Below are 12,973 nucleotides of genomic sequence, written 5' to 3'. Positions count from 1 at the left end.
GTGTTGGGACAGTGTTGGGACAGTACACTCTACACAGTGTTGGGACAGTGTTGGGACAGTACACTCTACACAGTGTTGGGACAGTGTTGGGACAGTACACTCTACACAGTGTTGGGACAGTGTTGGGACAGTACACTCTACACAGTGTTGGGACAGTGTTGGGACAGTACACTCTACACAGTGTTAGGACAGTGTTAGGACAGTACACTCTACACAGTGTTGGGACAGTGTTGGGACAGTACACTCTACACAGTGTTGGGACAGTACACTCTACACAGTGTTAGGACAGTGTTAGGACAGTGTTAGGACAGTACACTCTACACAGTGTTAGGACAGTGTTAGGACAGTGTTAGGACAGTACACTCTACACAGTGTTAGGACAGTGTTAGGACAGTGTTGGGACAGTACACTCTACACAGTGTTGGGACAGTGTTAGGACAGTACACTCTACACAGTGTTAGGACAGTGTTGGGACAGTACACTCTACACAGTGTTGGGACGGTACACTCTACACAGTGTTGGGACAGTACACTCTACACAGTGTTGGGACGGTGTTGGGACGGTACACTCTACACAGTGTTAGGCAGTATGGAGTATAGCTCTCTAAGGTTGGTGCAGTATGGAGTATAGCTCTCTAAGGTTGGTGCAGTATGGAGTATAGCTCTCTAAGGTTGGTGCAGTATGGCGTATACTAAATGTGTGTTGATTATAGTTTAACCAGCTAGTCTGTGAGTCTCTTGTGCTAATTTCCCTCCAGTACAGACAGGCGTACACTGGCAACAGCCAGTCCCAGGTGCAGACGGCCATGGACGGCTTTGAGGACGTCATCAGGAGGTTCCCTAAGTGTGCCGAGGGGTACGCTCTGTACGCTCAGGTAAACGTCTCACACACATGCTGCAAGTCTCGCCTGTCTGGCACACTATCGTAACATCACGTCTCACTTGCAGTACATTGTGTCTGGTTGTCTCAAAACTAACTTGAGTATGTGAATCACCCTGAACCGTTTCTCCTGTGACTCGGTGTTGTTCAGGCGTTGACTGACCAGCAGCAGTTTGGCAAGGCAGATCAGATGTACAACAAGTGTATTGACCTGGAGCCTGACAACGCTACAACATACGTCCACAAGGGGTGAGTTAGTCTGACAACACTACAACATACGTCCACAAGGGGTGAGTTAGTCTGACAACGCTACAACATACGTCCACAAGGGGTGAGTTAGTCTGACAACACTACAACATACGTCCACAAGGGGTGAGTTAGTCTGACAACACTACAACATACGTCCACAAGGGGTGAGTTAGTCTGACAACACTACAACATACGTCCACAAGGGGTGAGTTATTCAGACAACACTACAACATATGTCCACAAGGGGTGAGTTAGTCTGACAACACTACAACATACGTCCACAAGGGGTGAGTTAGTCTGACAACACTACAACATACGTCCACAAGGGGTGAGTTAGTCAGACAACACTACAACATACGTCCACAAGGGGTGAGTTAGTCAGACAACACTACAACATACGTCCACAAGGGGTGAGTTAGTCGGACAACGCTACAACATACGTCCACAAAGGGTGAGTTAGTCGAACAACACTACAACATACGTCCACAAGGGGTGAGTTATTCAGACAACACTACAACATACGTCCACAAGGGGTGAGTTAGTCAGACAACACTACAACATACGTTCACAAGGGGTGAGTTAGTCTGACAACGCTACAACATACGTCCACAAGGGGTGAGTTAGTCTGACAACGCTACAACATACGTCCACAAGGGGTGACAACACTACAACATACGTCCACAAGGGGTGACAACGCTACGACATACGTCCACAAGGGGTGAGTTAGTCTGACAACACTACAACATACATCCACAAGGGGTGACAACACTACAACATACGTCCACAAGGGGTGACAACGCTACGACATACGTCCACAAGGGGTGAGTTAGTCTGACAACACTACAACATACGTCCACAAGGGGTGAGTTAGTCTGACAACACTACAACATACGTCCACAAGGGGTGAGTTAGTCTGACAACACTACAACATACGTCCACAAGGGGTGAGTTAGTCGGACAATGCTACAACATACGTCCACAAGGGGTGAGTTAGTCTGACAACGCTACAACATACGTCCACAAGGGGTGAGTTAGTCGGACAACGCTACAACATACGTCCACAAGGGGTGCGTTAGTCTGACAACGCTACAACATACGTCCACAAGGGGTGAGTTAGTCTGACAACACTACAACATACGTCCACAAGGGGTGAGTTAGTCTGACAACACTACAACATACGTCCACAAGGGGTGAGTTAGTCTGACAACACTACAACATACGTCCACAAGGGGTGAGTTAGTCTGACAACACTACAACATACGTCCACAAGGGGTGAGTTAGTCTGACAACACTACAACATACGTCCACAATGGGTGAGTTAGTCTGACAACACTACAACATACCTCCACAAGGGGTGAGTTAGTCTGACAACACTACAACATACGTCCACAAGGGGTGAGTTAGTCTGACAACACTACAACATACGTCCACAAGGGGTGAGTTAGTCTGACAACACTACAACATACGTCCACAAGGGGTGACAACACTACAACATACGTCCACAAGGGGTGACAACACTACAACATACGTCCACAAAGGTGAGTTAGTCTGACAAAACTACAACATACGTCCACAAGGGGTGAGTTATTCAGACAACACTACAACATACGTCCACAAGGGGTGAGTTAGTCTGACAACACTACAACATACGTCCACAAGGGGTGAGTTAGTCTGACAACACTACAACATACGTCCACAAGGGGTGAGTTAGTCTGATATCACTACAACATATGTCCACAAGGGGTGAGTTATTCAGACAACACTACAACATACGTCCACAAGGGGTGAGTTAGTCTGACAACACTACAACATACGTCCACAAGGGGTGAGTTAGTCTGACAACACTACAACATACGTCCACAAGGGTGAGTTAGTCTGACAACACTACAACATACGTCCACAAGGGGTGAGTGAGTTAGTCTGACAACACTACAACATACGTCCACAAGGGGTGAGTTAGTCTGACAACACTACAACATACGTCCACAAGGGGTGAGTTAGTCTGACAAAACTACAACATACGTCCACAAGGGGTGAGTTATTCAGACAACACTACAACATACGTCCACAAGGGGTGAGTTAGTCTGACAACACTACAACATACGTCCACAAGGGGTGAGTTAGTCTGACAACACTACAACATACATCCACAAGGGGTGAGTTAGTCAGACAACACTACAACATACGTCCACAAGGGGTGACAACGCTACGACATACGTCCACAAGGGGTGAGTTAGTCTGGCAACACTACAACATACGTCCACAAGGGGTGAGTTATTCAGACAACACTACAACATACGTCCACAAGGGGTGAGTTAGTCTGACAACACTACAACATACGTCCACAAGGGGTGAGTTAGTCTGACAACACTACAACATACGTCCACAAGGGGTGAGTTAGTCTGACAACACTACAACATACGTCCACAAGGGGTGAGTTAGTCTGACAACACTACAACATACGTCCACAAGGGGTGAGTTAGTCTGACAACACTACAACATACGTCCACAAGGGGTGAGTTAGTCTGACAACACTACAACATACGTCCACAAGGGGTGAGTTAGTCTGACAACACTACAACATATGTCCACAAGGGGTGACAACACTACAACATACGTCCACAAGGGGTGAGTTAGTCTGACAACACTACAACATACGTCCACAAGGGGTGAGTTATTCAGACAACACTACAACATACGTCCACAAGGGGTGAGTTAGTCTGACAACACTACAACATACGTCCACAAGGGTGAGTTAGTCTGACAACACTACAACATACGTCCACAAAGGTGAGTTAGTCTGACAAAACTACAACATACGTCCACAAGGGGTGAGTTATTCAGACAACACTACAACATACGTCCACAAGTGGTGAGTTAGTCTGACAACACTACAACATACGTCCACAAGGGGTGAGTTAGTCTGACAACACTACAACATACGTCCACAAGGGGTGAGTTAGTCTGACAACACTACAACATACGTCCACAAGGGGTGAGTTAGTCTGACAACACTACAACATACGTCCACAAGGGGTGAGTTAGTCTGACAACACTACAACATACGTCCACAAGGGGTGAGTTAGTCTGACAACACTACAACATACGTCCACAAGGGGTGAGTTAGTCTGACAACACTACAACATACGTCCACAAGGGGTGAGTTATTCAGACAACACTACAACATATGTCCACAAGGGGTGAGTTAGTCTGACAACACTACAACATACGTCCACAAGGGGTGAGTTAGTCTGACAACACTACAACATACGTCCACAAGGGGTGAGTTAGTCTGACAACACTACAACATACGTCCACAAGGGGTGAGTTAGTCTGACAACGCTACAACATACGTCCACAATGGGTGAGTTATTCAGACAACACTACAACATACGTCCACAAGGGGTGAGTTAGTCTGACAACACTACAACATACGTCCACAAGGGGTGAGTTAGTCTGACAACACTACAACATACGTCCACAAGGGGTGAGTTAGTCGGACAACGCTACAACATACGTCCACAAGGGGTGAGTTAGTCTGACAACGCTACAACATACGTCCACAAGGGGTGAGTTAGTCTGACAACACTACAACATACGTCCACAATGGGTGAGTTAGTCTGACAACACTACAACATACATCCACAAGGGGTGAGTTAGTCTGACAACACTACAACATACGTCCACAATGGGTGAGTTAGTCTGACAACACTACAACATACGTCCACAAGGGGTGAGTTAGTCTGACAACACTACAACATACGTCCACAAGGGGTGAGTTAGTCTGACAACACTACAACATACGTCCACAAGGGGTGAGTTAGTCTGACAACACTACAACATACGTCCACAATGGGTGAGTTATTCTGAGACAACACTACAACATATGTCCACAAGGGGTGAGTTAGTCTGACAACACTACAACATACGTCCACAAGGGGTGAGTTAGTCTGACAACGCTACAACATACGTCCACAAGGGGTGAGTTAGTCTGACAACACTACAACATACGTCCACAAGGGGTGACAACACTACAACATACGTCCACAAGGGGTGAGTTAGTCTGACAACACTACAACATACGTCCACAAGGGGTGAGTGACAACTCTACAACATACGTCCACAAGGGGTGAGTTAGTCTGACAACACTACAACATACGTCCACAAGGGGTGAGTTAGTCTGACAACACTACAACATACGTCCACAAGGGGTGAGTTAGTCTGACAACACTACAACATACGTCCACAAGGGGTGAGTTAGTCTGACAACACTACAACATACGTCCACAAGGGGTGAGTTAGTCTGACAACACTACAACATACGTCCACAAGGGGTGAGTTAGTCTGACAACACTACAACATACGTCCACAAGGGGTGAGTTAGTCTGACAACACTACAACATACGTCCACAAGGGTGAGTTAGTCTGACAACACTACAACATACATCCACAAGGGGTGAGTTAGTCTGACAACACTACAACATACGTCCACAAGGGGTGAGTTAGTCAACAACACTACAACATACGTCCACAAGGGGTGAGTTAGTCTGACAACACTACAACATACGTCCACAAGGGGTGAGTTAATCTGATATCACTACAACATATGTCCACAAGGGGTGAGTTATTCAGACAACACTACAACATACGTCCACAAGGGGTGAGTTAGTCTGACAACACTACAACATACGTCCACAAGGGGTGAGTTAGTCAGACAACACTACAACATACGTCCACAAGGGGTGAGTTAGTCAGACAACACTACAACATACGTCCACAAGGGGTGAGTTAGTCAGACAACACTACAACATACGTCCACAAGGGGTGAGTTAGTCTGACAACACTACAACATACGTCCACAAGGGGTGAGTTAGTCTGACAACACTACAACATACGTCCACAAGGGGTGAGTTAGTCAGACAACACTACAACATACGTCCACAAGGGGTGAGTTAGTCAGACAACACTACAACATACGTCCACAAGGGGTGAGTTAGTCGGACAACGCTACAACATACGTCCACAAGGGGTGCGTTAGTCTGACAACGCTACAACATACGTCCACAAGGGGTGAGTTAGTCTGACAACACTACAACATACGTCCACAAGGGGTGACAACGCTACGACATACGTCCACAAGGGGTGAGTTAGTCTGACAACACTACAACATACATCCACAAGGGGTGACAACACTACAACATACGTCCACAAGGGGTGACAACGCTACGACATACGTCCACAAGGGGTGAGTTAGTCTGACAACACTACAACATACGTCCACAAGGGGTGAGTTAGTCTGACAACACTACAACATACGTCCACAAGGGGTGAGTTAGTCTGACAACACTACAACATACGTCCACAAGGGGTGAGTTAGTCGGACAACGCTACAACATACGTCCACAAGGGGTGAGTTAGTCTGACAACGCTACAACATACGTCCACAAGGGGTGAGTTAGTCGGACAACGCTACAACATACGTCCACAAGGGGTGCGTTAGTCTGACAACGCTACAACATACGTCCACAAGGTGTGAGTTAGTTTGACAACACTACAACATACGTCCACAAGGGGTGAGTTAGTCTGATATCACTACAACATACGTCCACAAGGGGTGAGTTAGTCTGACAACACTACAACATACGTCCACAAGGGGTGAGTTAGTCTGACAACACTACAACATACGTCCACAAGGGGTGAGTTAGTCTGACAACACTACAACATACGTCCACAAGGGGTGAGTTAGTCTGACAACACTACAACATACGTCCACAAGGGGTGAGTTATTCAGACAACACTACAACATACGTCCACAAGGGGTGAGTTAGTCTGACAACACTACAACATACGTCCACAAGGGGTGAGTTAGTCTGACAACACTACAACATACGTCCACAAGGGGTGAGTTAGTCTGACAACACTACAACATACGTCCACAAGGGGTGAGTTAGTCTGACAACACTACAACATACGTCCACAAGGGGTGAGTTAGTCTGACAACACTACAACATACGTCCACAAGGGGTGAGTTAGTCTGACAACACTACAACATACGTCCACAAGGGGTGAGTTAGTCTGACAACACTACAACATACGTCCACAAGGGGTGAGTTAGTCTGACAACACTACAACATACGTCCACAAGGGGTGAGTTAGTCTGACAACACTACAACATACGTCCACAAGGGTGAGTTAGTCTGACAACACTACAACATACGTCCACAAGGGGTGAGTTAGTCTGACAACACTACAACATACGTCCACAAGGGGTGAGTTAGTCTGACAACACTACAACATACGTCCACAAGGGGTGAGTTAGTCTGACAAAACTACAACATACGTCCACAAGGGGTGAGTTATTCAGACAACACTACAACATACGTCCACAAGGGGTGAGTTAGTCTGACAACACTACAACATACGTCCACAAGGGGTGAGTTAGTCAGACAACACTACAACATACGTCCACAAGGGGTGAGTTAGTCAGACAACACTACAACATACGTCCACAAGGGGTGAGTGACAACACTACAACATACGTCCACAAGGGGTGAGTTAGTCTGACAACACTACAACATACGTCCACAAGGGGTGAGTTAGTCTGACAACACTACAACATACGTCCACAAGGGGTGAGTTAGTCTGACAACACTACAACATACGTCCACAAGGGGTGAGTTAGTCTGACAACACTACAACATACGTCCACAAGGGGTGAGTTAGTCTGACAACACTACAACATACATCCACAAGGGGTGAGTTAGTCTGACAACACTACAACATACGTCCACAAGGGGTGTTACAACACTACAACATACGACATACGTCCACAAGGGGTGAGTTAGTCTGACAACACTACAACATACGTCCACAAGGGTGAGTTAGTCTGACAACACTACAACATACGTCCACAAGGGGTGAGTTAGTCAGACAACACTACAACATACGTCCACAAGTGGTGAGTTAGTCTGACAACACTACAACATACGTCCACAAGGGGTGAGTTAGTCTGACAACACTACAACATACGTCCACAAGGGTGAGTTAGTCTGACAACACTACAACATACGTCCACAAAGGTGAGTTAGACTGACAACACTACAACATACGTCCACAAAGGTGAGTTAGTCTGACAAAACTACAACATACGTCCACAAGGGGTGAGTTATTCAGACAACACTACAACATACGTCCACAAGGGTGAGTTAGTCTGACAACACTACAACATACGTCCACAAGGGGTGAGTTAGTCTGACAACACTACAACATACGTCCACAAGGGGTGAGTTAGTCTGACAACACTACAACATACGTCCACAAGGGTGAGTTAGTCTGACAACACTACAACATACGTCCACAAGGGGTGAGTTAGTCTGACAACACTACAACATACGTCCACAAGGGGTGAGTTAGTCTGACAACACTACAACATACGTCCACAAGGGGTGAGTTAGTCTGACAACACTACAACATACGTCCACAAGGGGTGAGTTAGTCAGACAACACTACAACATATGTCCACAAGGGGTGAGTTAGTCTGACAACACTACAACATACGTCCACAAGGGGTGAGTTAGTCTGACAACGCTACAACATATGTCCACAAGGGGTGAGTTAGTCTGACAACACTACAACATACGTCCACAAGGGGTGAGTTAGTCTGACAACACTACAACATACGGGTGAGTTAGTCTGACAACACTACAACATACGTCCACAAGGGGTGAGTTAGTCTGACAACGCTACAACATACGTCCACAAGGGGTGAGTTAGTCTGACAACACTACAACATACGTCCACAAGGGGTGAGTTAGTCTGACAACACTACAACATACGTCCACAAGGGGTGAGTTAGTCTGACAACACTACAACATACGTCCACAAGGGGTGAGTTAGTCTGACAACACTACAACATACGTCCACAATGGGTGAGTTAGTCTGACAACACTACAACATACGTCCACAAGGGGTGAGTTAGTCTGACAACGCTACAACATACGTCCACAATGGGTGAGTTATTCAGACAACACTACAACATATGTCCACAAGGGGTGAGTTAGTCTGACAACACTACAACATACGTCCACAAGGGGTGCGTTAGTCTGACAACGCTACAACATACGTCCACAAGGGGTGAGTTAGTTTGACAACACTACAACATACGTCCACAAGGGGTGACAACGCTACGACATACGTCCACAAGGGGTGAGTTAGTCTGACAACACTACAACATACGTCCACAAGGGGTGACAACTCTACGACATACGTCCACAAGGGGTGAGTTAGTCTGACAACACTACAACATACGTCCACAAGGGGTGAGTTAGTCTGACAACACTACAACATACGTCCACAAGGGGTGAGTTAGTCTGACAACACTACAACATACGTCCACAAGGGGTGAGTTAGTCTGACAACACTACAACATACGTCCACAAGGGGTGAGTTAGTCTGACAACACTACAACATACGTCCACAAGGGGTGAGTTAGTCTGACAACACTACAACATACGTCCACAAGGGGTGAGTTAGTCTGACAACACTACAACATACGTCCACAATGGGTGAGTTAGTCTGACAACACTACAACATACATCCACAAGGGGTGAGTTAGTCTGACAACACTACAACATACGTCCACAAGGGGTGACAACGCTACGACATACGTCCACAAGGGGTGAGTTAGTCTGACAACACTACAACATACGTCCACAAGGGGTGAGTTAGTCTGACAACACTACAACATACGTCCACAAGGGGTGAGTTATTCAGACAACACTACAACATACGTCCACAAGGGGTGAGTTAGTCTGACAACACTACAACATACGTCCACAAGGGGTGAGTTAGTCAGACAACACTACAACATACGTCCACAAGGGGTGAGTTAGTCTGACAACACTACAACATACGTCCACAAGGTGTGAGTTAGTCTGACAACACTACACCAGACGTTCTGTGTGTGCCCAGCCAGTTGCCAATGCCTCTCGGTGTATTCAGGTTGTTGCAGCTCCAGTGGAAGCAGGACTTGGACCTCGGCCTGGACCTCATCAGCAAGGCCATCGAGATTGACAACAAATGTGACTTTGCCTACGAAACCATGGGAACTATCGAAGTTCAAAGGTTAGCTGAATACTTTTAAAATATTGGCCAGTAATAAACACTTAACACACTTTGGAGTTTGGTTTAAAAGGCATGAAATAACTGATGTTAAGGTTTATATGCTGATACACATTAAATGTGATGTCTTACAATATACACTGGGTGGAAGAAAAAATAGACTAACCAGGTGAAAGCTATGATCCCTTATTGATGTCTCTTGTTAAATCCACTTCAATCAGTGTAGATGAAGGGAAGGAGACAGGTTAAAGAATGATTTTTAAGCCTTGAGACATGGATTGTGTATGTGTGTCATTCAGATAGTGAATGGGCAAAGCATAAGTGCCTTGAAATGGGGTATTTTAGTAGGTGCCAGGCGCACCGGTTTGTGTCAAGAACTGCAACGCTGCTGGGTTTTTCACGCTCAACAGTTTCCTGTGTTTATCAACAATGGTCCACCACCCAAAGGACATCCAGCCAACTTGACACAACTGTGGGAAACATTGGAGTCAACATGTTCCCAGCATCTCTGTGGAACGTTTTCACCTTGTAGAGTCCATGGCCCTGATGAATGGAGGCTGTTCTGAGGGCAGAGGGGGGTGCAAATCATTTAGAAAGGTGTTCTTAATGTTTTGTCCACAGTGTATAAAACACGTTAAAAATAATAATTTATTAACATCCCTCTCTCCCTCCCAGGGGCAACCTGGACAAGGCAATAGACATGTTCAACAAGGCCATCAACCTGGCCAAGTCCGAGATGGAGATGGCCCACCTCTACTCACTGTGTGACGCAGCATACGCCCAGACTGAGGTAGCCAGGAAGTATGGGCTGAAGCCACCCACACTGTAACTACCCTGTCACATGACCCAAGACCCTCCCACTCTCCACTGCTGAACCTGATTGTATTATAACTGCAGATGTTTCAGTCATTTGGTTTTGTAGACATGCTGGATAAATAAAAAAGAGAAACTTGATCTGTGACCAAATATCAGCATTTCCCAAACTCTGTCCGGGGGGGGCAGGCAGGCAGAGTTTGGGAAACGCTGCACTACATGATCATGTTTACGTCACGTTGAATCGAGCTGTAACAAAGGAGAGGCTTTACTGTTCACAACCAAGGCCAGAACCCAAGCATCTGGTAATTAATGGTCTTAACCCACACACCCCTCTTCCTCAAGGCCCTTAGTTTGACCCACACACCCCTCTGTTTCTTGGTACTTAGTTTAACCCAGATCACCAACCCTTATGATCCTTCCTGTACCTCACTGTCTGGTGTGTTATCAGAAACATGTGAATGGCCATGTGAAACCAGGTATAATTCAACCTTCTAAAAGCAAAAGGGAGATTCTTTCAATAGACGTCTCATTCTCATTGACTAATCCATATTCGGAAGTATTTAACATGATTAACCTTGTATGTTGCCTGCACACTGACAACGGAATAGAGCTCCAATGGACTGTTCATTTGTTTGTTACTGTTCTCTACCACGTTTCTTTCCGGACACTTCCATATCCTCAAGATGATGTAACATTATCGAATGGCTAATTAAATGAAGGATTAAAATGTTAGTCAAATGTGTGTGTATAATGATGGATGTCTGTGTTTGGTGTAATGCTGGAGTTGACGATGTGTGGGATAAGGGTCCTAAAGTAGTGTGGGATAAGGGTCCTAAAGTAGTGTGGGATAAGGGTCCTAAAGTAGTGTGGGATAAGGGTCCTAAAGTAGTGTGGGATAAGGGTCCTAAAGTAGTGTGGGATAAGGGTCCTAAAGTAGTGTGGGATAAGGGTGGAGTTAGGGTCCTAAAGTAGTGTGGGATAAGGGTGGAGTTTAATTTGAGGGGATTGCCTGTTTTTTCTATATTCCGTACAGCATGTGATATTTCTCTAAGTAAATGTTGATGCTGAAGTCATCTGGCCATGTTGGAAATGCTGACGTGAACATTTAGACCTGAAATGATTCATGGCCTGATTCAGAATAATTCTCAATGTACCGCTTTTATTTTTATGTGGTTGTTTCCCCAACTTGTAGATTCAGAAAATGTCAGAAGGGACAATTATTTTAAATATGTTTTCATGCTGTCGTATATTGCAGAGGGCAGGTATGCCATCATATGTAGTGGATCTGTGGATGTTTGAGGCAGTGCTACAGAATAAAACATGTGACTATGTTGGGAAACAACACTGACATTCTTCCCACACAGAGATGTATCATGACCAAAGTCAGAGAGAGGACATGGAAAATAAAGCTGGAACTGACACGTTATTTGAATCCTTGGTAACATATCATTCTTATATAGTTGTTTATTTTCCTTTTCCCCTTTTTGAATAAAGGGTGAATTAAAATCTACAGAAACAATGTGAATATATACACTGGGTATATAAAACATTAAGAACACCTGCTCTTTCCATGACACAGACTGACCAGGTGAATCCAGGTGAAAGCTATGATCCCTTATTGATGTCACTTGTTAATTCCACTTCAATCAGTGTAGATGAAGGGGAGGAGACGGGTTAAAGAAGGATTTTTAAACCTTGAGAGGGTTGAAATATGGGTTACCTTAACCCTAACCATTTCCCTTACTTTAACCGTTGAAATGTTCAACTTCAATGGGTTGACATCAGAGTTAGGATGACACAAGGATCCCGTTGAGACTTTTACCTGAGAACACGCCCCTTTTGGGTTTCAAATTAAAAGCATTACTGATTTTCACTAACTGTTTATAGGTACTTACCGTGTATTAATAAA

The 12,973-nt window shown here is 45.4% G+C and overlaps 1 protein-coding gene across 1 annotated transcript in view; it reads left to right on the top strand.

Annotated features, from left to right (window-relative positions):
- Nucleotides 1-12,490, top strand: part of LOC112240851 (mitochondrial import receptor subunit TOM70-like) — a 38,204-nt gene extending 25,714 nt beyond the window's left edge. The window contains exons 9-12 of the mRNA XM_042322676.1: nucleotides 758-874; nucleotides 1,031-1,128; nucleotides 10,129-10,251; nucleotides 10,924-12,490. Coding sequence (XP_042178610.1) covers nucleotides 758-874; nucleotides 1,031-1,128; nucleotides 10,129-10,251; nucleotides 10,924-11,077 — 492 coding nt within the window. The 3' untranslated portion in view covers nucleotides 11,078-12,490. The remainder of the gene's footprint in view (nucleotides 1-757; nucleotides 875-1,030; nucleotides 1,129-10,128; nucleotides 10,252-10,923) is intronic.
- Nucleotides 12,491-12,973: the final 483 nt, after the last annotated feature.

The sequence above is a fragment of the Oncorhynchus tshawytscha genome, linkage group LG05 (genome assembly GCF_018296145.1).
Source record: "Oncorhynchus tshawytscha isolate Ot180627B linkage group LG05, Otsh_v2.0, whole genome shotgun sequence".
Classification (NCBI taxonomy): Eukaryota; Metazoa; Chordata; class Actinopteri; order Salmoniformes; family Salmonidae; genus Oncorhynchus; species Oncorhynchus tshawytscha.
This window is presented reverse-complemented; position numbering and strand designations above follow the sequence as displayed.